This window comes from Corylus avellana, chromosome 6 (assembly GCF_965113065.1).
Source record: "Corylus avellana chromosome 6, dhCorAvel1.hap1.2, whole genome shotgun sequence".
In the NCBI taxonomy this organism is placed as follows: domain Eukaryota; kingdom Viridiplantae; phylum Streptophyta; class Magnoliopsida; order Fagales; family Betulaceae; genus Corylus; species Corylus avellana.
The window spans coordinates 28132753-28159724 of NC_142495.1; the positions used below are offsets into that span (position 1 = coordinate 28132753).

Consider the following 26972-nt stretch of genomic DNA (forward strand, 5'->3'; position numbering starts at 1 on the left):
CTGTTATGACCAAGCTGCAACTCACTTTGCAGCAGTGCACAAGGCGTTCAGTGCAAGTAACGTTTCCAAGTTACAATTACACTTACCAGTACACAACTGAAGTGACGCTGCGACCACCATTCTTACAAAGAACTGACTCAGGTGCGGGACCCTATATACGGTTGTGTTGCTGATATCTTTGCACTCCAAAAGGTTGCCATGCTGTTACTTCGAGTTTTCTCCAAAGCCTGTAAAATCACACTAAAGCTTGAATAATTAGTTAACCAAAGCGATACACTGTTTGCCTGGCCTCGCAGATTGCGCATTTACAAGAGGAGATAGAAATCCTTGGGAGCCAAATGGCTAATTTCGTAGTTGGTGTTGCTAGTGGCGGAATTTCTCAAGCATCTACCAACCCATGCAATGGATTACAATTCTCATAGCAACATGATGTGATATACATAATTTTATCAAAAAAGAAATGCTACATGCACTCACATTCCTTGACATAGCAGTGAAAATCAAGATCTAGAGGTGATCCATTCAAAATTCAATGGTAATTTTCACTGCCACATCAGGAAGTGTATACTTGGGAGTGTATGTAGTATCGAAACAACAAGCTGCACTACTTTTCCACGCAGAAAGTATAACTCCCAAACAGGCCTATGATAGCCAGATGGATATACCACTCCATCCTTTATACGGATGGGAAAACCAAGACTTATTGGATGTCTACCGCCAAAATCTCTAAGAGAGCCTCCTTGAGGGAATAGAGCCTCCTTGAGGAAATAGAAGAATAGAACTTCACACTACAACAGTACCAATGCTTAAAACTGGGGGAGTCCAAGCTGTAAATTTTACTAATTGCTTTCAAAAGAACAGAAAGCTTGTGTTTGACTCCTTTCAGCTTCGTATGGTAACAAGTTTTGTACTAGGCCTGATTTTGAAATTTAAGCCGGTTTTTGAGGTGTAGGCATAGAGTATTCTAGTTTATACCCTTAATAAACATCCTTCTATATATTTGACCTCATGCCTTCACATCAGAGTCGTCTAGAAACTTTTACTCTATTTTTGTACCATATCTCATACAGTGTCATGTCAGAGGCATTTTGATTGCAGATGTACAGGTATAATGATTTTGGATCAATGCTTGCATCAGCGTCCCACACGAGTACTCAGAAAAATATTAAGGTAAACCAAAACATGTCAAATAGACAGTATACATAAAATGAGTGCATACATGAGTTACACCTTGAAAGAACACTAAATTGATTTGCTTAGAGGTAAACAGACCTAGAAAAAACATGAGATTGCCAACTATACGGACATTAGTTTCCTAAATGTGTCAGTCCTGAAAAGGTCACTTGAAAACTATACTTTATTGGCCTATTTGTGTACCTATTCCTTTACAAAGAAAGCATTTTTTGCTAGCTGGATCAGAACAATGCAGGTAATAAAAAGAAAAAACAACCATATATTATCCCTAGAAGCATTAAATTTGCGAGATCAGTCTCACTAATTACTTCACTTAACAAAATTGTGCGTCCATAGGAGGTCAGATGAAAGCCCATTATCACTTTACCCGGCTAATCATAGTTATCCACTGTAATTAACATAGTAATGAAAATCGAAAGGCATGGTTTTGGAATTCTCCACAAGTCATGCATACTGTGTTACCATACAAATAGAAAGAGAGATCAAAATGTACTTTAAGTAACATTGCAATCATGAAAACCTCAATGACCATCCGATTGACCTTATGTAGTCGACAAACAAAACTAAAAGAAGAAATTTAACACCTTGGTCATCTCTAAAACTTTCATAAGACAAAAAGATTTGAAGCATCCTGGGACCTTCAAAAAGCCATGCCTCCTGCTATTGAACACACTGTTGTAGATCAACAACATAGAAGCACAGTATTAGTAAGCATTTAAAGCAGAAAACAATCATTAAAAACAACAGTAGGAAACTAACCATCTCAAGAGCACCACTCTCTAGCATTCTGGAACATTCTCAACCATGGACTAGGACCTTTTTTGTCCACATTCCATTGCTTCGGGTACCAGGGAAACTGCCACATCAAGAAGCAACGCTCCGGATGAGGCATCATGGCAAGATGCCTCCCATCTGGAGAACAAATCGCTGCAACCCCAAAAGGAGAGCCATTCAAATTGAAAGGGTAAGTTTCCGTCACACTCCCATCATCATCACAATATCTTAGTGGGGCCAAGTCTTTGTGAAGCACATGATCCAAAACGCCATCATCAGGGAAGAATGCTCTTCCCTCACCATGAGCAGCCCAAACACCCAATGTACTACCCTCCATTCCTTTGAACATTATAGCAGGTGAGTCCTTTATTGACACACTTGTGAAGCGACATTCAAAACGTCCTGATTCATTGTGAATGAACCTTGGCTGTGATGAATCCCCACCAGCACCAAGCACACCACCAACCTGAGGACCTGGGACCCACCCCAACAAAGCCATGAGTTGACACCCATTGCAAATGCCAAGACTGAAGGTATCTAGCCGCTTGTAAAACTCCTGAAATTGATTTAGGAGGGGCTGATTGAATCGTATTGAAGCAGACCAACCTTTTGCAGAATCAAGCACATCAGCATAGCTAAAACCTCCAACAAACACAATTCCACGGAACTCCTGCAGCGAAATGGTTCCTTTAAGCAGGTCAGACATTGTAACATCCCATGGTTCAAAACCAGCAGCATAAAACGCTGCAGACATTTCTCTGTCTCCATTGCTGCCTTCTTCTCGGATCACAGCTACTCTTGGTTTTGAAGTTGCATTCATATATTTCGTGTCTGTGAAGCTAGGAGAGAAGGACAATTCCCATGAAGGTTCATGCCTAAATTTCATTCCTTCTTTCTCTAATTCTACACAAGAGGGCAATCTTTGGAACTTTTCCAGCTGAAAACTGGTATCCTCCCACATGTCCCTAAGCAGAGAAGTTTTCTCATTCAAATGAGTTACACCATCAATCTTTAGCTCTATTGAGGAAGTGGTAGTTACTTTTCCAATGATCTCAGAAGAAACACCAAAACTGCTAAGCTTTCCTATTACAGAGTCCAAGTTCTTCTTGCTTACCTCAAGAATCAGACCAAGTTCTTCTGCAAAAAGTGTTTGTAAGAGGCTCTTCCCATTCGAAGTCAAGTCCAAAATGATACCATAATTTCCAGCAAATGCCATCTCCGAGGCACAAACCAATATACCCCCATCACTGATGTCATGACCGGCAGAGATCAATTCATCTGCAATAAGGTCCTGAATGCCCTCAAAAGCTCTTTTAAGGTAAGGAACATCCTCGAGATCAGGACATTCATCCCCAACTTGGTCAAAAACCTGAGCAAGAGCAGATCCACCTAGCCGCCGCTTTCCCTTTGCCAAATCAATGTGTAACAGAACACCATCATCTCCTAGCTTCAAATCCGGGGTTACAGTTTTAGTTATGTCAGGACAAGTGACATAGACACTGATCACAAGATTCCCGGGAGCTTTTACCACCTCACCTGCAGCATGTGCTGCCATGGAAAGACTGTCCTTACCCCCATCAATAGCAATACCAAGTTCAATCATAGCTTCCGAAAGGGCCGTAGCGGCATCATACATGGCTGCTCCTTCCCCGTCAAGCTTGGCAGCATACATCCAATTTCCACTTGCTTTAACATCAGAAAGAGAAGTGACCTTCGCCCAAACAAGATTTGTTAGTGCTTCTCCAACAGCCAACCTTGCCATTGCTTTTGGATCCAGCAGACCTTTAACTGGTTGCTCCCCAATGGCACATGCACCTCCAGTCAAATCAGTATAAGTCTGAGCAATGACTGCAACATCAGAAAGAGTAATTTGCAAGGGACCAACAGTTTGCTGCTGTGCCACAAGACCAGTTACACATCTATCCACTTTAGTTGTCAAGAAACGTTTTGAACAGACAGATGGTAGTCTCAGTACCCTCTTCAAAGAATCCATCACTGTGATCCCAGGAGCAATATCAAGGGGCTCTCGTGCATGAACCACACGGCGGAACTCAAAGGATTTCTGAGGCATGTCACCGAGTACTTTCTCGAGCTCAAGATCCACAGCAGGAGGAGGAAGGGCTCCGCTTGAACTGCATTTTTCAATAGCTAAGCTATCAACTAAAACAATACGTCCCTCACCGTTTATTGTTCCAATAACAGCCATTGAAACCCTTTCTCTATCACAGATTGATTTTAACAGGTTGTGGCTTTCGGGTTTCACCAAGATTGCATCTTGCTCCTGATATTCTGCACCCCAAATCTCTAAAACAGACATCGTGTGGTCACCAACTACAATTGCCCTGATATCAATCTCAGCACCCTTCGGGTATATAATTTCCTTAACTACATTACAGTTCCCACCAGCCCCCTGGTCATGAATGCTGATAATCGGGTTATTCTCCCCCATTTCAATGCAGGAACGAACCACGCGGTACAATTTTTGCGCCATCTCAGCATCTCCACGCTGCACAGCATTGAAATCAAGCTCTGCATCATTCTGGCCACTAACCATGCTCGATGCTGCCCCTCCTCCCATTCCAATACGATATGCAGGTCCACCAATCTTTACAACCAACATTCCAATGTCAGGCTCTCCTTTAACTATATGGGTATGATCAATCTGCCCAATACCTCCACTAAACATTATTGGCTTCAACCATTCCCGCCTCTCCCCACTTGGAAGTCTCATTCCAAAAGTTCTAGTGTAGCCCTGAATCAAGGGTTCTCCAAATTTGTTCCCATAGTCAGATGCACCATTACTAGCATCTATCAGGATCTGCAAAGGTGATGCCAAGTTTGACGGGTATGTGAACGAGGGATCTTCCCATGGAGCATAAGAACCCTCTATATTGAGATTCCCGACACAATAACCAGCTGTGGCAGCAACCACAAAAGACCCCTTTCCAGTCGCATGGGTATCCCTTATGCGACCTCCTGCACCTGTCTCTGCACCAGGGTAAGGTGCCACTGCACATGGAAAATTATGTGTCTCAGCTGTAAACAGAATATCAAGGTCACGAGCAGCTGTCTCTAACGGACAAGTTGAACCAGGCTTAACAGGTCGCAATTGCTTCACAGGGAAGCCCTTTATAGCACTGGAGTTGTCCTTGAATCCAATAACAGAATTATTTGGGTTTGCCTGCAAAGTGCTCTTCACAATCTGCATGAGAGTCCTATTCATTGATTGTCCATCAATAATCATCTTTGCAGTAAAAAACCAGTGCCTGCTGTGCTCACTATTGGATTGTGCCATGTCAAACAATTCCACATTTGTTGGATTCCGCTTGATTTCCTCCCGAAAGAGACGGGTGTAATACTGTAGATCTTGTTCATCAAATGCCAGGCCCATTTCCTGATTAATTTCCTCCAATGCTTTTCGGCCCTTCTCCATGACAGGTATATAACGAACTTCTTCAGGAACCATATTGGTCTCAAATGACACGAGCTTCTGAGTATAAACACACTCAGTCATCCGATCATGAACCATTGCAGCAAACTCGTTAATCTGATTCTCTTGCAACGCACCCTGACTATACAACAAGTACCTCCTTGACCGTTCCATACGGGTCACCTCTGTCAACCCACATGCTCGGCAAATTGATACAGCATTAGAAGACCAAGCTGTTGTAAAAGATAGCCGAGGCCCGACCTCAACTATAACCGAATTCAACCCCTGCTGCTTCTTCTTCTCAAGAAAGCTCTCCGTACCCAAATGCTCGGGCTCATAAGTCTCCTGAAGGAGCCACTTAAGGACAGGAATCTTTTCACTCGAAAGCCCTGAATCAAGCCCAATATTGAAGCACTGTTCGGTTCTCAAACTGACAATCTGATTCGAGACTTTGCTTTGAACAGACTTCAAAAGTTCAGCGGTTGCACCTTCCTGGAGCAGCGGCAGCCGGTAAAAATGGATAACTTCCTCAGCAGGCTTGTCAAGCAAGTTTGATTGCTCATCTACTGTACTGCTCACAACACCAGAAACAATAGCCCTGGGCTTTGCTTGAACATGACATCTCAATGAGACACTTTCTCTATTGGACATACCCAGCCTTGAAACTTGTCGACGCAGTGTACCCCATAATAAACGACTTCTCTGACTGTGAAAATTTCTACGCAAAAACAAATTTTGCCTACTTGTACCCTGTAATATAAATCAAGCCAAAAACACATCTGTATCAGATTTGCCAGCTTAGGCCACAGCCCAGAAAGAGAACCAATATGCACCAAAAAGAAAGAAACGTTACAACTTCACTTGCTTGATTAGACACCAAAGAAAATGTGTAGCGAACATAGAATAGGACAAAATTCACATTTTTGGTACCCATCCCATCAAGAAATTCTCAATTCTTTGGTATTTTTTCCCACAAAATTTACAGAGTGGTAATGAAAACATACCTGCAAGAATTCGACCGCTGTGATTTCCCGAACACCAGCCATTCCCTCAGACAGTCAGGCCTGAACTAATAACACATAGGGAATAATAAGAAAAAGTTACTCTTTGCACAGATCAATAATTCAACACTTCCCCAAGAAAAACTTCCACCGAAAACAAAAATCCCATAAATCCTCCCGCTTAAAGAAAAAACGACGCTATAACTCAATCATACCAGCATATGATTATCAATTCAACTAGAATAAGTCCCATTCCTTCACTGATCAGATACGAGGTAACAACAAGAATACGAGAGAAAGAGACTACCTTTTGAGCGAATCGCCGGCAACGAGAGACGGTGTCGAGCTAGGGTTTTAGTCTGAAATAAACCCTACACTTCGTCCCCGGTTGAGAGCGAGAGGCCGAGTGTGTCTGCTCCGCTTTTCTTTTTATTTTTATTTTTTCTCCCGGATGACTCGAACTGGGATTTTCTTTTTGCTTTTTTTAATGTTTTTAGGCGCACGTGTACTCTAACACGAACTAGACTGCACTAGTACTATATATCACATATGTATGTTGAACAAATATGCTACCTTCCATTTTGGGGGAGAAGGATTCTTTTCATTTTATTTTAAGATTTGGTTTACATGTTATTATTTTAATAACAGTATGTATATTGTAGTGTAAGCAACTGTTAAGATTAAATTTTAAAGTTGACTTATTTTTAAAAACTTTTAATAAGAGAGATAAAATGAATAAAGATTTTAAGATATTCAATCTTGACTGTTGCTTAAATTACAGCATACTAACGGCATGTAAGCCGGATCCTCATTTGAAATGGAGGAGATTTATTTAGTTGAAAAGAGGGCATTTTTGTCCAAATGAGAAACATGGAGCCCAAAAACGACAAAATTACTCTCTAAAAACAACTAACTTGTTCATCTCCATTTCATTGAAATGGAGAGGATCCAAGTCCCCATTTTGGTCTATATGCTGTCTTTTTACAAAAAAATTTAAAAAAAAAATCAATTATTAGATTTGTGGGACAAATTTAATGGTTTATTTGAAAAAAAAAAAAAATTGTAAGGAAATGGCCAGTAGATAAATAAAAAATGTAAAAAGAACATTTATATATATATATATATATATATATATATATGGGGGTATAGATTAGAAGAGTTACATACTGTTGAATTATGATTTTAAGGGTATTCAAATCCAGCCGGAATGAAAAATTGAGTGAAAAATCATCCACATCCAACTAACTATTAAATAAATTAAAAAAAAAAAATTGATGAATTGTGAAAAAAAAAAATTCTATATGAAGGGTCTACTAATAGAGTGTATATATTATATTTATAATTTCCAAAATTGAAAAAAAAAAAAAAAAAAAAAATCATGTTATGAGATCTCACAAATGCACACGACAGACATGTTACTTCATCATTTTTTGTTTTGTTTTCCCACCCGTAATACAAATAAAGCTCCAAAAACTAGAGTAACCAAAACATGTTTTCTTCCTTCATTCATTCCCAAAGTGCTGTTTGGATCGGAATAACTCTTTTAGGATTTCTATTAATTTTAAAAATATTATCATTTGGTTGCATTTACACAAAAGGAAATCCAGATGTACGTGTATGGGTATTTGAATTTTCCCCAGCCTCCTTCCTTGTGGAATCCATATTCCCTTCACCCTGGTAAAGTTTTTTTCCCACCCTTTAAATGAGCGAAAAGTCAGTCTATTTTTCTACTTTTTTTTTAATAAAGTACACTACACATCATCATGCTCATTGGGTTTTCTCAGTCCCCAACTGTCTATTTTTCTACTTTTTTTTTTTAATAAAGTACACTACACATCATCATTGCTCCTTGGGCTTTCTCAATCCCCCAACATTTTTTTTTTAAAAAAAAATTATTTCTACCTAGGCTGACAAAATTTTTTTAAAAAAAACTCCCTTAAATATGAAGGGTTAATTTTAGTGTCTATTTGGACACAAGAGCCCCCTATTATTCAACTAACAAATTTTACTTCCAACACTTTCACTTTTTTATATCGCATCAATAATTTTTTATTATTATTTAAGTAAAAAAATCAATGCAAAACAATTTTTTTTTCATATCAATCAATTCTCGCATTTGCAAATATTAATTTTTGCCATCCGCATATACTATGCATATACTGACGATTATTATCAGCCCGCATTTTCACTCCGATGTGTCCAATGCCAATCATAGCCTGGTTCTTTTAGTGGGGACTAGGTCCTTTCCCTATAAGCGCTTTATTTTTTTATTTTCTCCCCATAATTTTCTCTCTAGAGTAGCTTTGGTAAAGGTGCTGATACACGTAAGTTGGATTTTTTTTTTTTTTTTTTTTTTCATATGCAGGGGTGACTATTATGTATGTAATGGTTGACAATGGTCTTCTGCTTGAATTTTTATACTTTTTAGTGCCATTATTTTATGCTCCTTTTTTTTTTTTTTAATTGAATATTGTTATGGTTATACAAATAAAAACAAGCTTATGCGCAAATGTGTGGCTGAAGAGGAGCCGATCCCTTATTTTCATAAGGGTAAAATTGTAATTTTAATTTTTATAACTATTCTACCCTCTCTCTCCCAATCCACTTGGCATGGCCTCTAAAGTTATATGACAGGTTGAGTCAATTATGTCGAGAATTCACTTTCAAGTTATTATAGTGATGTCCAAGTCAAGAAAGCCGAAGGATACCTTTTGTTTTGTTTTTTTGGATGAGCACGTACTACATTGTAGCTAGGGGGGATGTTCCGACTTCTAACACATGCAGAGTCGCAGTCTTTCCAAAACCCAAGAAATCATGACCCTGACATTTTCTTTTGACCCCAAAAACCAAACCAAAGTTGGGGAAGAGAGCAGCACACCTTGGAGAGCACGGCCGAATCATTTTTCTCAGAGCTACAGCAAAAACTAAAGCAAAAGCACAATCAACAGCTTTATGCCATAGCTGTTGAACACCTGGAAACTCTTCACAACTCAAAAGAGATGACTCCAAAATCTAAGTGGAATCACATTCTTCCTCTCCCGTCATAATTCCAACAAGTTTGAACTGTTACCAACATCTGAGACTTCATCTCTGAGGACTATATAATGTCAGAAAATTTCAAGAAGGGATATATATATATTTTCCCAATTGGCCCGAAGAGACAGAATAAATCATTTTAGGTCAAGAAGAAGAGACCTTCATAGGCAATGTCATAAACAACATACATTTTAACAACTCCAATATACTTATTGCTCAAGAAGCACAGTCCACGTGTTGAATTACCACTTATCATAAAAATTTAAGCTAATAATTCAATAATCCAAGCTATACTCTACCACAAGTTACAATCTTATATTTTTTTACTTTCAAATGTACACCAAAATCAAGATTGAAGCATGTCTGGACTATTTTAATTAAAACAAAGGACAAATTGTAAAGTCAAGATTCGAACTCATGATCTCGGCTTGAATAACATGTTAAATCACTACTTATTCTAAACATCAATATATATTCTTCAGTAACACAAACCAAATTTCCTCTAGATCAATTACAGGAAATTTTCTATAATGTGTTAAAGCAGAAAGGTATGTGTGTGGTGCATGCAAGTTGATTTATTAGATATGGGAATTTTCATCCATACAATACTATGTGCCACACAAGGAGCTATCTAGAACTAAAGATAATCACTACGTTTTGACACCTGCATGCATTTTTTCAATCACTACCAATACCTTGGCAACTTGTCATATACCAGCTTCAACCACCTTAGACCAAAAGAAGAGAAGGGAAGGCGAAAAGATACAAACAAAACATCACATGTGACTTGTCAAACATATACAAAACCTACAATGATGACCTGTCTTTGTGGGCAAGTTGCACTTACTTCTCTTTCCAAAGAGAGGTGGATAAGTTCAACCCAATGTAGGTGGAGATAGGGGGGTTAAAAGTTGTATATATCCCAATAGTAAGCAATATATGTACATTGGGTAATGGATAATATAATGACATACTATTCTTAAGCATAACAATAATCATGTTTGCAATAAAATGGTTTTAAATTTCATATGATGTTCTTTTATGCCTCGCACTTTCTTTGACTATTTAACTTTAATATTCGATTAGATAAGAAATGAATACCATTCTTCATGAATTATCATAACTTTACTAAAATTAAAGGAACATTAATATTAATAGCTAATAGACGTATAAAATTCTTGTATTAATGGCTCATGGGGCTATATAAACTAGCAATCTTAAGCTCTTTACCTATAAGTAACCATCATATATGACAATGGCTATAAAACATTACCATGCCAGTTAGCACACTATATAATATTCATTATGATACGGCAGAAGAGGTATTCATTTTTTATATTCCCCTTCAAATTTAACTATCATTATAAATTTGTAGAAATCTTCTACTGAAAAATAGCAATAGTGGTTTTCAGAGTTTGTGAAACAGGAAACTTGGAAGAAAGTCCTCAGACTGCATCAAAAACTACTTGAAGTGAAAGAACTCCATTGAAGCTTAAAAATATATTGTAATATGGTCAAATTCCCTTTACCATTCGGAATTTGTTTAACAAGTGAACTAACAATCAAGTGATAAGTAAAGATACCAGGGAAATGAACTTGGCTATCCGCCTATCCCCATTAGGTCAATTTTGCTTCAACAAAATAAACTAAAATGCCATATGCATTTGCAAAAGTTGCCCAATATTTTTTCATTCAAAAGAAACCACTCCCACACGTAGAAGGATAGACGGTTAAACATCCACTTCTCCCAAAAGTTTTTGAAATAAATGGAGATTTAGCCTGATATCAGAACAAAAGTGTCGAGTTAAAACCTTGTTTTTGTCATTTACCTCTCATTTCAATCTAATATTTTATGTGTTAGGCCTTAGTAAGTAAAAAAAAATTTAAACCCACACATGAAAGAGTGTTAAAATATTAATTAAACTTATCATTTTTAATCGGTTTAAACTTTTAAAATAACTCATAATCTATATAATACACATGGAATACCGTCGTCAAGGATTGTTGTACGGCATCCATGACCCAATACCCCCCAACTACAAGAAGTTAAACAGAAAAAGAAACCTAACCTATAGTAGCCCTTATTGCAAACTGTATAAAATTTGGTTATCCACCCTGTGCTTTTATATACTTCATAAAATAACTCCGTACAACTACCACTCGTAAACCGTCACCGAATAGTCAAGTTGCTTTGTGTTGTCAGACATGGCCCCTAGCATCCCCAAAAGGAACAAGTATAACAAGTGTAAAGTACTCAAAAGAACTTGTACTCAGCCAAACCCTTCTGGGAATTATAAATGACCTCTCTCTCTCTCTCTCTCTCTCTCTCTCTGTGTGATAGCTCTAGAAAGTGTTCAGTCATTGTACTACAGCCCAAAGTGATAAGAGGCTTTCAGCAGCATCATTTCTCCGTGAAAAACAAAACATAATCAAGTAAATGCAAGAGCACAATCTGGGTTCCATCTAAAATTTAAAAATAAAAAACATAAAATTTCATTTATTGAAGTGCTTACCAGAAGAAAATTGCTTTCGTAATTTGCAACTCCAAAACTTCATTTCTTAACTACGTCTCCTTCACCTACACAATAAAAAACGATTTCTTCCAAAGCAACTTGATTAGAGAGAGAACTAACACATAGCAAAAACCACCGAGAAACTGATCAGATTCATTTTCGCCCGGGACTCAGGAGACAGATTCACAAGCAAAAGATATAAACAAAAAACAAAAATAAAAATAAAAAGTCCTACCTTCCTTGCTATGCTTACAAGAATATGTCAAAACGTTTTGCACAAAAACAAGTCAGCAAAACAAAGCTAACATGAACCCCCCTCTCTCTCCCCCCCCCCCCTCTCTCTCCCCCCCCCCCCTCTCTCTCTCTCTCTTTCTCTCAGTAAGGAGGAGGGCGAGGAGGAGGAGCCCAAAAAACATCGGGGGGCATCTGACCATTTGGAAGCAAATTTGGAGGTAAATTGTAGAGAGGCATTGAAGCTGCCGCTTGTTCACCCAAACTCTGGCCGGCTGAATTTACACTGGTCCCCGATTGTTGCTGCACTTGCATCCCCTCCCCAGCCGGCTCATCCTCAAGCGGCAACCTCTCATACGTGGCATTAGTAAACGTGGCTGCAATAACCATAACCGGCCCCGACGCCACGAGCGCACCGGCGACAGTCCCACCAACAACCTGACCCTGGCCGCCAGCTAGATAAACAGTTAGCCCCGTTGTCCCTGGCGGCGATGGGGCAGGCAAGAAGGCACCCGATAGAGACAAAAGCTCAAATCTTCCTTGAAGCGTGATGACTCCGCCCGGGGCCGCAGGTTGTCGAAGGGTAACATTGGTTACAATGCCACTGCCGCTGAGAACCGAAACCCCCCTATGCCGCCTGTTGGCGAACGTGGCAATACACTCGACAATATCGCTGCCGCTGCTGATTTCCAATACATGGCTTCGGAGAGCATTGGGACTTTCTTTCGTGATCACTATTGGAGGCTTTGGCCTGTTCTTAGATCCCGGCGGCCGGCCTCGAGGCCTGCGGCCGCTACTACCAGGCTCGCCGGCTTCTTGGCCTCCGGTGTTGGGGTCCTCCGATTCCAGATCATTGTCTCGGCCATCTTCGTCTTCAGGGTTTTGCTTCTGTGGGGTGGTGTTGCTGGTGCTGCTATTGGTGGGAGTAGTGTTATTGTTGTTGTCCAAGAACTCTTGCTCTCTTCTTGGTCCGAGTCGGTTTAGTCCGCCATTGTCGTCGTCTGGGTTTCTCAGGTCAAGCGATAGGGCCGAGGACATGGGGTCCACCCCTCTCATCGCCACATTCCCAGCCCACCATCGATTCGCCATTTGTTTGTTCAACTCTTGGAAATTCAGAAAATCAAAGCAAGAAGGGAAATAAATTCTCTTTGTTACCCTCACTTGTTTTGTATCCCTCTGACTCTGTCTCTGTCACTTTTTTCTCTATTTGCCTTGTTGAATCGAATAATGACAAACACCCAACAAAGAAAGGTGGCTTGGATGTGTATATCCACCAAACAGAGAGACTTATGGATAAAGATGCTAGCTTCTTCCTCTCCTCGTTCTTTGTTTGTTTGCTGTTTTTGTAGATTTAAATCTCAACAAAAAGCACCAAATTCAGCAGATACAATCCAAAACCTTATCCCCTTTTCCTCACCCAAACCCAACTAGCTAGCCGCCTTGCATGAATCAGACACTACACACATGGGCTTCCCTTGTTTTGCATGAAAACCCTAACCAGTACCCACTACAAATTGCAAAAATCAGATCCAGCAAAAAACACTAAAACTAATCCACAGAAAACCCACTTCGCCAAAACCCAGGAACACCAAAGATCTAGAACCAATAATTCAAACCAAATAGAAAGAAAGAAGAAGAAAAAAAACAAAACTTTTCTTGCACTCCATATAATCAGAAAAAAAAAACCTTTTCTTGCATTCCATTTTCGTGAAACCGAAGCTACGTGAGTAGCCAATGCATAGCGTAAGCTTTGGTTGTCCTACCTGTATGCTACAGAGCAGATTTGTACGGGGCAGCAAGGGTTTCTGGTCTCTTCTGGTAGGGGTCCTCAAGTATTCTGAAGGAGCATCTTTAGCAAAAATATGTTTCGCTGCAGCAGTGGGTGTACGTTAAAGACCCTTAGCACTCTCCCTGGCGTACGATAAGGATTTGTGTATCACTGTGTCTACTTGTAGCGGTTTTGCAGGGCTAAAGTTTTCTTGTCTCCCTGGTAAACGGTATTGTGTTGTTCAAAGTTTCGAGCTGCAAGTTGGGTGAGCTTTTATATTCTACACCCTCCCTTACGAAAACCCATTAAAATGCCCAAATCAGCAACGAAAACAGCTTTTATAAGAAATTCAATCTAGTCGCTGTCAAAAATACCGGCATGCCCTTGTGTGGATGTAAAATATGCGAGTATGCATTCGGACAGTTTGGACCAGGAACAAAAACAGAAATTCTTACCGAAGGAGTCAAAACATCAATGAAAAATATGTTCAAATTTAAGATTTAATTAATATATACAAAAATAAAACTAATATATATTTAGCGTTCATAAAATATAAACAAAATAGAAGACACAAAATAATTATTTTTTAATTTTTAACTCAATCACTTATTTAAATAATGACAGAAATTTTCTCTAAACCGGTATGGAGAAAATATCCTCAAACCTATGTAAAATAGTATCAAGTGTCTATAAACATTTAAAAGGCACATTAAATTTAGTCTAAATTAGTAAACTGCTATTAACGAGGTTATGAATTTAATGTGGCTTGTAAATGTTTATAGACACTTTACACTATTTTACATGGATTGAAGAATATTTTTTCTATACCGGTTTAGATGAAATTAATGTCCTTTATAAAACACATATTATTGGAATCTGATTTAAATTTCGGGCCAATTTAATTTTTGATGTACATCCTTTCAATAAATAAAAAAAATTGCATTTTCAATTTTGTTGAGAAGCTTTAAGTTTGATAATATTCACGGGTGAAAATGTTCATTTTATAATTATGGTAAAAACAAAAAGAGTAATAACAATTACAATCACTTCAAAAACAAGATGGTAAATAAATAAGAAATCCGTTGAGTGAGTTGAGTCCTTGTTATTTTCATTGGGTTTAAGTCAAACTTTTTGACCATATATATAAACAAGTGGAGTAATACTACAAGTTCTTTTTTGTGTTCCTCTAAGAATGATGTGGCTTTTAAAATTACCATTGAACTTATGATTCATCATTATTAGATTTTGATCAAATAGTAATTTTAATAGTCACATCATTTTTTCTTATAGAATTACTCAGGATAAAAAAATCTTTTACATGAAAATGTTCAAATGATCCTAGTGCATAAGGAATACTCACTATTATACTAGATTTGAATCAAAATTTTCGGATCAATCTATATTTTCACTTTAATTAATTTTTTTTTAAGTTAATTATCAAATAATATATCATAGATAATGACATATCATTTGAAATTAATTGTTTAAAAAAAAATTAGAAATTATAACATTTGTCATGTGCCATTAGTAGTAGAGCCCAGAGGGTTTAGAATTGGGTAGATCTAATGGGAAAGGGTGTAGAGAAATAAAAAGCAGCTCCGAGGGTTTCTTAAGAGGTGGAGTTTCTCTGGCTGTCTAAGAGAGAGAGAGAGAGAGAAAGGAGGGAATGGTGCGGTGGTTTGGGCGGGCGTGGGGTAACGTGCGCATGAGGAGTGGGAACACGTCACTGTCCGCGAGTCCCGACAAGATATCTATTGCCTACCTCTGAAACATCACCGCCAAAAAACGAGCCACCCGCCAGCCTAGCCCTCCCACACTATGACTCAGTCTTCTCTCTATCTCAACCTTTTATGAAATTTTGCTATTACCAATGCCACTGCCCACTGGGGTAAAAGCCCTGCACCTGAGAAGTTACTTGTTTTTTTTCTCTCTTTTCCGCCTGCAAAGATATATATCACCAACAGCTTGGCAGGGTTTCAGTTCGGTTCAGCTCGAGAAAAAAACGAAAAAACCATGGTTGGGTTTCAAAGCTCTCACTACCGCTGCTTGCTGCTACACATCAGTTTCAGGTCTGCAATTAGAAGACACCTAATCAATGAAAATGAGATGATTGTACACAAGAATTGACCCATGTCATCAACATCCTCAATATGTTGCTTTCATGCCCTCTTTACTCAATTGGCGTTCAACTTATTAAAATATTTGTTTTTTCAATTATTAATATGTATCTCCACATAATTGGTGAATCCTTTCCTACCCTTTTCATTTTATTTTGAAAGCGATAGAATCATTTTAAAAAGTTGGTTATATGTAACGGTGTATATATAATATATTATTATTAATATTGATATTATGTACACGGTTAGGTAAATTCAACACCCTCCCTTTCTGAAGATTGCACGACATAGAAAACGAACCAAAAAACAGTTTCACCTTGTTACGCAATTTAGATTTCTTCTTTATTTTATTTTACTCATATTCTCAAATGCATACTCATCAGCCCAAATCTTTTCTAAAGTACACCACCTTTCAAGCTTCATATGCTTCCACAACACTTGGGTCAACCAAAAAAAATCTCAAGGAACACATGGATGCCACATTTCCCCATGATTTTTAACAATAATATCCACACCCATCATTTTCTTTTATTGGCTACTCCTATCTATAACATTCAAATTTCAAGACAGGGATGAGCATCCATCAATTCTCATTGTTGTCATTTCACCAATCCCATTTTGGTGGTTGATTTTGTCAAGGCTTGAAATTCAAGATTTCGTATATTCCACTAAACCGGCGATCAGAATATCACCAACCATTACCAAATCCGTTGACAGCTAACAAGTCTCTTTCCAACGAAACCCATCGAAGAGTGGGCCAACTTGACCCACCAGGCCCATACTTTTACCAGCCCAACCATGAAGGCCCAGAGCAGCATGAAACACCACCACGTGTCGCAAATTTAAGCTTTATCCATAAATCTCCGATAAAACGGCACAATCACGAAGTACTTTTGGTCGTCCCCAATGGCTCTTCTCCTCAACGTCTCCTTTGCCTTCAAATTCCCACCAAAGCCTCGCTCTTCTTTCTCCCTCTCCCGCTATCCTACGCCCCAGATAGGCACACTGCGCATCCCTATTCATTCTCACCCAAAGCGCACGTTAGCTTCTCCAAGTCCGATTGTCGTGTGTTTGGGCGAATGGGTCTCCAAGGCAAGCCTGCTGGCTGTCCTCTCCGCGTCTCTGTTCTTAGCCGACCCAGCACTCGCATTCAAGGTAAATTAACGAAATTTAACTACCCCCACAGTTATTACCCGACGGTAATTCCCTTGTGTCACTTTTATTTCTTACGTGAAAGTATGGTAATTTTGGAAGGGTGGAGGTCCGTACGGTCAAGAGGTGACAAGAGGACAGGATCTCACTGGGAAGGATTTTAGCGGCAAGACATTGATCAAGCAAGACTTCAAGACGGTCTACTTTTCAATTATTTATATATGTTTTCTTTTTCTTTCTTTTGTTTTTTTGGTTTAATTTATGTGCAATGTATTTAAATTGGTTTTATTTATTTGTTTGTTCAGTCTATATTGAGGCAAACAAATTTTAAAGGCGCAAATTTACTTGGTGCAAGCTTCTTCGATGCCGATTTGACAGGTATATTTTTTTTCTTATTGTTTTCTTGTGCTTATTGTGGGTTTTCCTTTGGAAAATGTTGCATGGTGCATACAACTTTAGTAACATATGAATATATATGATGATATAAGCAGGGTGACAGTTTGGATACGCATCCAAATGAGTGTTGTTAAATTGATATCTGAACTTTGAAATCATGCATTTTTAATAGATTACTTGTGATTCTCGCCTACATTTTTGCATGTATTATAAGGGCATGTCACTGTAATTGTAGCGACCTAAAAGCAAAGCTATACCCATATCGCTATTATTTTAAAATGACTAAGAACATTGTTAATTGAGCTCTTTATACTCGTGCTTATAAAGTCACGTCTCACTTAGTAAGGAAGTATGTGGAATTTAGCACCCATGGGGGGTGTTTTTTTTTTTGTTTTTTTAATGATATATCATATATCCACTCTAAATGGGCTAATCATCTTCCCAATGTGGGACTAGGGTGTTTCAATCTTCTCGCTTAAATTCCTGACGTCTTCATTAGGGATACGACGTATTAATCATATCTACATTATCACCCCAAAATGAATAGTCAAGTTGTAATTGGACCTCTCTAGAATTGCTTATAAAGTCCAATTTCACCTAATAAGAAACTGATATGAGACTTTGCACTTAAATTCCTTTATAATCTACTCGCTTTATGGCTAATTATTCTTATGTGTTAGGAAGTTGAAATTACATTGATGGTCTATGTGTTATATAGTGACAAACAAATTAGCCTTTTACTAAATTTATAATAATTATCTAGTCTCCTCTCTTCTTCTTTCTCTCCCAAGGTGCTGATCTTTCAGAAGCTGATCTCAGAGGGGCAGACTTTTCCTTGGCAAATGTGACAAAGGTAATTTTTACTCTATATTGTGATGCCTGGTTCTATTCAAAGGAAATACTTCTTCAACTCCTGTAATGTATTATGTACGGTTTATGAAATGGGGTTAGCTGCCAATTATATAGTGGATTATGCCCTTCTAATACATATTTATTTGAAACCTATGAAGTTCCTTCGAATGTTTTGTAAAATCTGATAAGTTTCCATGATTCCTACCTCTTATAGACATATAGATTCACCCGATGTTCTCTTATTCAACCAAGTAACACTTTCTGCAGGTGAACTTGAGCAATGCTAACTTGGAAGGTGCACTTGCTACGGGCAACACATCTTTCAGGGGATCCAACATTACTGGGGCTGGTACGTTGAAACAGTGCTTTAACAAAGTTTTCTGGGAATTGATGTTTTTAAGGGAGTTGATGTCAGAAGTGTATGCTCTTTAGTCTTTTACAAAATCAGTTTGTGCGGGTAATCAACCCTAGGAAACCAACTATTCTTTTGGTTTTGAAGTGGGGGTGTAGGCTAATGAAATGAACCATTGTCATATTTTCATTTTCCTGGGACAACCAAGCATGGTTTACATGCTTCTTGCCTTAAATGGAGATTTGGTAATTAATCATTGTTTGTTGTTGCTGATTTGCCTTGAATGTGCTCAGACTTCACGGATGTGCCCTTAAGAGATGATCAACGTGAATACCTTTGCAAAGTAGCAGATGGGTAAAAAGTTAAGACTTTTTTCTACATTTGCCTTCTAAAATATGCGTTATTCACAATTAACCACAATTTCGTTATCAGGGTGAATCCAAAAACTGGAAATGCAACACGCGAGACACTGCTTTGCAGCTAGTCTTTCATTGCTGCAGTATCACAGTGTATAGTTTATCAGAGGGGAGCGGCTTTGCTGTGTCTGGAAGAGATGCGGCTTTCATTGGAGTTGAGTTTGACACTTGATTTGCTGCGACTATTGTAATATGTTGGCAATAATAGAGCATTATCTAGTCCCTCCATTTATTTATAAGGCAACTGTATAATATACATTATAAAATGAATATCTACTATAAATCAGAAAAAAATTTCTTTCTTTTCTTTGGTCCTCTTTATTATGTACCATCTAATGATTAGATAACACACATGATAGGATATTATTTGCAGTATAACGGAATATGATTCTTAGGGCTCCGCTTGGTTATGACTGCCCTTTTTGGCCGTCGGTAAACAATGAATATTTCAGGGAAGGATTTTTAGCAATTTAACAATTGGGGCAACACGTGAGAAAAAAAAACTCTACTTGCCTAAGTAGGTAGCCGGCCAGCCCAAAGTATATTTGGGTATGTAAGTCCTATATAAGCTCTCTCTCATAATGTGCTTGATGAAGATCTCTAACCAAATATTTGCAAATTGTTGAAAATTTCAATCCGAATATTTCACATGTATAACTGTGTAGTGCTCGCTGCCCACCTAATAATCACAAAACGACCACTCTACAAGAGAAAAAACGTCCAAAGCTTAATTCACTGACAGCTTGCAAGTTTTGGGATGCTGAAGATCTGTTTACCCCAAAGCAGTTCACGAAGTATCAAGCCGAAGAACGCTTCATTGCCATGCTGGGTAAATATACTGCTTAGAAGTGAAAAGTAGCAATTTTTAAGTTATGTACATCAATGAGCAAGCCGATACAAAAATTACACGGAGGATTTGACTACATTTCTCGGACGAATCCGTTCCTTACTTCCTTCCCCTCCAGATTTTCAAATAACCAAAGAAAGGGGGAAAGAAAACGGGTAAATTCTCGGCTTAATTAGCATCCTACTAGAAGTCTAGAAAACTATAATACCACACTTGGAGAAACCCAGATTTCTATGCCGGAAATGCACAACAAGAAGGTTTCCTGGAGGCAAAAAATGAGAAGGAAGGAACAGGAGCTGGAAAGAAATGAAGATGAGTATCAACAAACTGACCAACCTGCCTGGGGATTCGAACAAGGGCTCACTTAAGCAGCTCCAACCAAATGAAGATATGGTCTACCAATTTCTGTAAATTCCAATTACTTAATAGAGATTATCTACTATAGTAGCTTCTCAGCGGTCAAGATCATGTGTCCCGGCAGCCAAAACACTGTACAATAACTAACCTCCAGTCACAGCACCTTCAGAGGTCACGGTTTCCTTTAATGGAACAGAACCTGTTTCATCAGATACAGGACCTCCCCCTGTTTGACCTTGCTTATGGTGTAATGGCTCCGAATCTTGATCAGGGAACACTTCAGATTGCAATGACAAAGAAATGTTATTAACATGTAGCCACGTCAGTTCCCACAAGCTATCTCCACCTAATGCACTCCTCTGCACAAGCACGCCTCTTGTCTTCATATCAAGCAAAGTTTTCTGTAGAAGCTCGGGCACAAGCTGCTGAAGCTTGTCGCTTTTCTTTGCCCTAACTTTCACCTTCATATATTTTTCCATTCGGCTGAGAACACCCAACCATAGTTTGCAGAATGTAGCTAACTGTGAGAGGTCATTGAGTAACTGTAAAAACACTTCTGACAAGAGTTTCATGGCAAGGATGAGCGTGCCTTCCATGTTTCTGAAGTCCTTTTGGGAGTGTCCCAGTGCGATATCGTGCAAGTCATCAAGCATCGTGAAGATCACCCCATCAAAACACTGCGACCACAAACCATGTGGAAGGTGGATCTCATCCACTCCAGTCAAGCACTTTTGCAACGACAATAGAGCATGATTTCTAACCTCCTCTCTCTGGTCCAGACAAACTTTTCTCAATCCCTGCACAAGCCTCAACCACATCTCCCCAATATCCTGAGACATTTTCACAGTTTCCTCCACCCCCATTGCTTCCTTGGCCTCACTTGCCCACCTTGCTAAACAATTAACAGAACCCGCCATAAGATCCAGTGCACGCACAGACCTTTCTGCCTGCCCGACGCGAGACTCAGCAAACTGCCTTGAAGCATCGACACAAAGCAAATAATTGGCTAGCAACAAGTGAGCTCCATCAGACATTATAAACACTAGTGCATCAAATCCTGCTTCAGAAGCTTCAGGGTGCCGAGCCGTGAAGGAAAGTAGGGATGTAATTGTGCGCCACCCCAATTGGGATCTGATGTGAGAGGCATTAGCTTTCACAAGACGACTGACTTCCTGAGTAATTTGCTCACAATATGCGTCAGCAACCCGGGCATCAAGCTTTGAAACAAGTTGTAGTGACCTTAAAAGCTCATCAGCAAGGTTCTCTTTATAGGGAAGCAGCCTTTGGCAAATCCGGAGGAGTCCAAAAACAGCCTTCTCTACCAGGGCACAAGGCATAACAGTAGACTGGACAATATTGGATATGTGCTCATAAACACCCTGCCAAAGAAGCACAATCCTATCCCTGTTATTCAGGGTGATAGCAATCAGCAACTCCAAGCAGAAAACAGCTGTATCTTCGTCCTCAGGAGAGCTGTTCCCTTTCTGAGGTCGCCCGGCAGCCCAGATAAGTGCTCGTGCAAGCTGCAATAGAGATTCAGCATGCAGAAACTTGCTCTCAGTAAATATGCTGTCAATGTGGCACTTTTGAATTGTCTGAAGGGTGCGTTGATGAGCTGCCAGTTGTTGTTCAGTAGGTTGGGATCTTGGCTCCTCCGTGTCAAGAGATAAGAGCTGACTAAACCTGCCCATCAATCCAGAGGATCTCCTAGGAGTACCCATGGATGGCATGTGAGCTGAAGATAAAGAATTTGGGAGAGGCTTCCCGTGTCCAGAGTCACCAGAAAGCTCTGATTCATCAGCTGCATCACTGGCCACACGAGCTGGAAGAAGACCAAGCTTGTGCAATCTTAAGATGCAATCCAAAATATTTCTCCAACCTGTGCGGATGTAATCACCATACCGATTGGCAATAGTGAAAACTGTCACAGTTGCCATTCTTGCTTTCGTGTCATCGCCAAAGGCTAGCACAGGTTCTTCGACAGATGATGGATTCAAGAGGGTTGTGAACTTACAGAGAGACACAACTAGATCATCCAGTACATCTTCAAGATGATGACATGCTGAAATCTTTGCAACTGCTAAGAATCCATCAATACAAGTTTGGTAAACCTCTTCATGCTCTGCATGATCAAATACCACAGAGATTGCAGCAATTGTTGGGCCTGACATTATAGCAAACATATCGTGGTCAAGGTAGGCTCTGGAATCAGATACAATGAATGGAGCCGTCTTTTTGGATTTGTGCATTAGATCAATCCACCGGCTTGGGGTCATCTCCGGAAAACCAGAACCTTGCTCTGGGGTTGTGCGGATCTCATTCTTGCAAATTGAGTGGTACAACTCTATCAGGAATTCTCGAGGTAGATCACTGCCTCCGTTTATGTGCCTATTATTCCGGATGAAATCCTCTTCTGTCATCTTTTTCTTGACCTGTACATTGTGCTGATCTGTATTAAGCATTATGAGCGAATACGATAATAGCAAAGCAGCATCCTTGTTAGCTAGAATCTGTGGTGACTGTTCATAGTATCTCTCCGAGAATGCCTCAAGCACTCTTTGTATCTTTTGTGATTCTCCAGGTAGTCGGAAAGTTTCCAAAAACAGCCGCAGTGCAGTATCCAAATTCATTTCTTGGAAATCAAAAGTCCCAGCAAATTCATGAAGAACCTGAACACAAAACTCATCATGGTTTCCCAGGAAATCACCAACAAGATTCTTATCCAACCCAGCAGTGTACCTGAAAAAGCAGGCCACACTTTGGGGGTCAAGTTTGTCAGGCAGGAGGTGTGTTCCTTGGAGGAATTCCAGCCCTTTCTTGGGGTCACGATTAAAGTGATCGGCTCCAATCATCAACCTTCTCTTGATGTACTTCCTTCGGCGGACAAATGGAACCCAATGACTAGGATCACTGTAGTTGTCACACTTCACCATCCAAAATGGAGTATACTCTTCAAGATTCACAGGAGCATGTTCTGAACCAACTGATGCGTTGCTTATCCTCTCAGCCATTCCCTGAATAACAGCAATGAGACCATCCAAAGCAAGGATGTGCATTGACGACAAAGGGCAATTCACAGGAAATGCACTCTTTGACAACAGATTAGCAAGGTCTTCAAAGATATTACTGCAAGTTATGTCACAATCTAAGTTAGCATACATCTCCACCATAAATGTTTTCTGCCTGCAGAAGTCAACAAGAGCCTCCATGGCAACCTCCTGCTGCTGGTATGAAGCCCCATATCTGCTTTGCGCAAGCCTCAAAATCACACAAGAAAAGAAAGCCTCAAGCTGTAATTTGAGTTCTGTCCGCAGATGATGATACAGATTGAGAACGATGCTGCACACCATTGAAAGAATAAGTGGACTCATTGACAAGCCAAACTGCATTAGATTACGGAATAATTCATCCTGAATCAAACTCAATAGCCTGGGGTGTTGGCAAATGGAAGGCCCACCCAATTCTATAGCTGAATTGATCAAACCCAAAGCAAAAAGAGGCACATCTTCATCAAATGCTATAGTATTTGATTTGGTTCCCATTCCCATGTGCTCAACAACATTTAACAAAGAGCATAGGAAGTGAAATATTTCCACCATGCAGGGGACCCCATATGGTTCAGTCATCAGATGCGAGTCATATGAAACAGCCTCCTTTCCGTTGCCAGGCCCAATTGTATTTTCATTGATCCCAGTTGCTACTGAAACCGTGGAAGCATTGGAAGCAAAATTTGTGGATAATGGTTGACCATCATAATCAGAACCCATGTTGCCATTCTCCACTTGTCGACTTCCCAAAGTGTACTCATTATTGAGCCCACCAATCTGCACAAAGAACAATGCATTTATATTCAGAAAGTACTATATGTTTCACAGAAAAAAGGAGATATCGCAACAAGAAAATAGGAATGCAAATACTCTAATACCTCCTGTTTAATGGTATTGGTGCCATTTACCAACGCACATTCCATGTTGTCAACATCTGGAAGGTGTGAGAATATACACCTAACAAGTTCATGCATTGTGTGGCGAGCTATGCGCTGCAACAACTCACCTTTTGATCCTGCTTGGTGAACTATTCGGAAACAAGTATTCACTATGGTGCAAACATGCTGATTACTCAACATAACAGATGCTTTACTTTTCATACAAGCCAGAAGAACCTGTAGTATCTTCATTAGTACCACTTCTTCTGATGCAGGATCAGTCACCTCGAATCGACAGCTAGTGACAGCATCAACTACCAAGTGCATAGCATCTTCAACATTTACAGTATTTTGGTCAATCACATCAAGGGTTAAAATCTTGTGGACAGCCGACAGAGCAACACCAGTGATTGGTGCACCAGTTTCATCAGACCGAATCACATCCAGAAATGGCTGTAGGTACATGGCAGGTTTGATAGAATGCCACTGATGCTGCCACAAAAAGATTTGCTTCCGTAATGCCTTCAAAGACTGAATTAGAGAGTGCTCCAACTGATCATCACCTGACATATAACGACCCCCCCATCTTACATTTCTCCTCATGACTGCCAATACAGCACCTATCTCCGAATTAATCATGCATGCTACAGTAGCTTTATTAGAATAGGTGGCCTCACAGTCCTCAGGTTCCTCCTCAATTGCATTGATTCCAGCTTGCAGCTTTAGACGCCCCATCTTTGAACAATATTTGTTGTATAAAACCTACGGTCTTCCTGTATACCAACTCCTATACAAAGAAGGTAGAGGAACCTAGCCAAAGCAAACCTACATAGAGAAAACCAAGATATAGTTATTAGAAATTTTCACATGCCAAGCAAGTTGAATGAAGTGAAACAAGTACCAAAGAAAAAGCAAACTACAATAATGTACTGAACATACCAAAATTATTGAGAATCTATCAATATTGTTCCGAGGAAAAAGTGTACCCAACTAGTAGCTCCTTTATACATAAAGATGTAAAACAAAAGCTGTGTCCTGCTAGCTCAAAATTTCAAATCTAGCTGCCTAATGTTATTTCTGCCAAATCAGTGCAGATAAGCATTAAGGCTTTGCACTACACACATAATCTCCACTAGCAGATACCTGTTCGAATGCCCACACTGCATTTTCATTACGTGATTGCACTTCTAGACACTCCAATGTCAAGGATAAAGCAAAACGGTTAATTTTGTACGGTTAAGCTGTGCAATAACAGCTAAGGACGAACTTCCATTTCATTGAACCAACAAATAACATTCTCAAAGTGCCACACAATCGCAGAGCACTCATCAGGTATTTCTCAAGCCTAATGTTTGTCTTAGTTACTTACACATTGTCATCTGAAGCACCCAAAACTAAAAGATTTCAGTCATATCCGCAAAATTTTACCTAAATTCCTAGTGATCTCAAAAAGGAACCCTAGTTTAATTATAAAAGTCAAATCCTCCTACTTAAAACGAGAAATCACAAAGAAAAAAAAAATACAACACACAAAGTTGAGATCCAACTGAACGCCAGGCGAGTTGTTATTTCAACCAGATCATAGTCAATGAACTAAGAAAAAGTAAAGTAAACGACAGATCCTCCGTCGTTAAGTGGCCTGGAAAATGCAGGAAAAGAAATTGAACTATATACTAGCGTTTAGCTTAGTTCAAAAGGGCAAAATTTCTCATTGCTGAAAATAATACAAAATCAAGTAAAATTAAGATTCGAAATTGCATTTTCTTTTGGAGGTTAATAGGGAGGCATGTGAAATTATCAACAACAAAAAAGGACTAGAAGAGAAAACACAAAGTGAGAACAGTTGAGAATGGAACTACGCGATAACTGTAGAGATGATCGGGAAAAATGGCGTACCTTTGTAGATCCAAAGACTGAGATTTATCCGGGAACTTTGGGGTTCCGAGCGTGGAAAAGCGACGACGACTCTGAGACAGAGCGAAAGAAGGAAATTACGAGGGAAATTTTGTGGAAAAATCCCTGAAAATAGTTGTTATTTCGAAAAGCCCCAGATAAATGGTTTTATATCTAAAAAGGTATGGGGGAAAGTGAAATGTGAAGGAGTTTACAATGTTAATTATTTTAAAAAATAAAAATGCAAGTATCTTAGAGTCTGTTTGAGATTGTGTTTGAGAAATAGAGTTTTTAAGCCAAAAAGAGTTTTGAGGCAAAATCTTCATTTTTAAACTTTTGCTAAAAGTGTTTTTTTGGCAATTATTAGGCTTTTTGAACCCTTAAAAACGCTTTTAATTTTTTTACCAAACAAGTACGTTTTTCTTTAAACGAGTTTTTTTAATATTAAAAGTACTTTTAGGCCATTCAAACGCAATCTCAAGCATGTCATCTAAGCCTTTATAACAACATTAGTGTGATAAGTAATATAATTTTCAAAAATTCAAATGAAATGGATTAATTAAAATTTGAAGTTAGTGCATCTAAAGGTATATGTGAAGTTAATATTAGCGCGTCTGTGGCATTATCTACACACATTTTTAAGTTTACATTTCTTAATGTGGCACTAAAAATTACTATTAAATTTTGAATTCAAATGTGATTTTTAGTGACGGGAGCG

The 26972-nt window shown here is 39.1% G+C and overlaps 4 protein-coding genes across 5 annotated transcripts; 1 reads left to right on the forward strand and 3 right to left on the reverse strand.

The window, feature by feature from the left end:
• Window positions 1-1600: 1600 nt before the first annotated feature.
• Window positions 1601-6843, reverse strand: PUR4 (purine biosynthesis 4). Of its 2 annotated transcripts, none has more exons than XM_088517171.1 (4): window positions 6707-6843; window positions 6403-6462; window positions 1954-6148; window positions 1601-1866 (listed from the first exon to the last, which is right to left on the reverse strand). In XM_088517171.1, the coding sequence occupies exons 2-3, from the start codon at window positions 6442-6444 to the stop codon at window positions 1958-1960; spliced, it is 4233 nt and encodes a 1410-aa protein (XP_088373297.1). In that variant the 5' UTR covers window positions 6445-6462; window positions 6707-6843; the 3' UTR covers window positions 1601-1866; window positions 1954-1957. The 2 variants fall into 2 exon arrangements, with proteins under 2 accessions (XP_088373297.1, XP_059459038.2); XM_059603055.2 differs by having other exon boundaries at window positions 6403-6467.
• A 5441-nt stretch (window positions 6844-12284) lies between these two features.
• On the reverse strand, window positions 12285-14257 carry AGF2 (AT-hook protein of GA feedback 2). The gene is made up of 2 exons (XM_059603006.2): window positions 13943-14257; window positions 12285-13686 (listed from the first exon to the last, which is right to left on the reverse strand). The coding sequence occupies exon 2, from the start codon at window positions 13266-13268 to the stop codon at window positions 12324-12326; it is 945 nt and encodes a 314-aa protein (XP_059458989.1). The 5' UTR covers window positions 13269-13686; window positions 13943-14257; the 3' UTR covers window positions 12285-12323.
• A 2702-nt stretch (window positions 14258-16959) lies between these two features.
• Window positions 16960-19536, forward strand: LOC132187467 (Tetratricopeptide repeat (TPR)-like superfamily protein). Its single transcript, XM_059601786.2, has 7 exons — window positions 16960-17219; window positions 17319-17414; window positions 17522-17594; window positions 18404-18465; window positions 18732-18813; window positions 19110-19170; window positions 19249-19536. The coding sequence occupies exons 1-7, from the start codon at window positions 16971-16973 to the stop codon at window positions 19298-19300; spliced, it is 675 nt and encodes a 224-aa protein (XP_059457769.2). The 5' UTR covers window positions 16960-16970; the 3' UTR covers window positions 19301-19536.
• Window positions 19537-20024: 488 nt separating this feature from the next.
• Window positions 20025-26364, reverse strand: GN (sec7 domain-containing protein). The gene is made up of 3 exons (XM_059600445.2): window positions 26258-26364; window positions 24362-25186; window positions 20025-24260 (listed from the first exon to the last, which is right to left on the reverse strand). Exons 2-3 carry the CDS (start codon window positions 25094-25096, stop codon window positions 20580-20582), a joined length of 4416 nt encoding a protein of 1471 aa, XP_059456428.2. The 5' UTR covers window positions 25097-25186; window positions 26258-26364; the 3' UTR covers window positions 20025-20579.
• Between the last annotated feature and the right edge of the window lie 608 nt (window positions 26365-26972).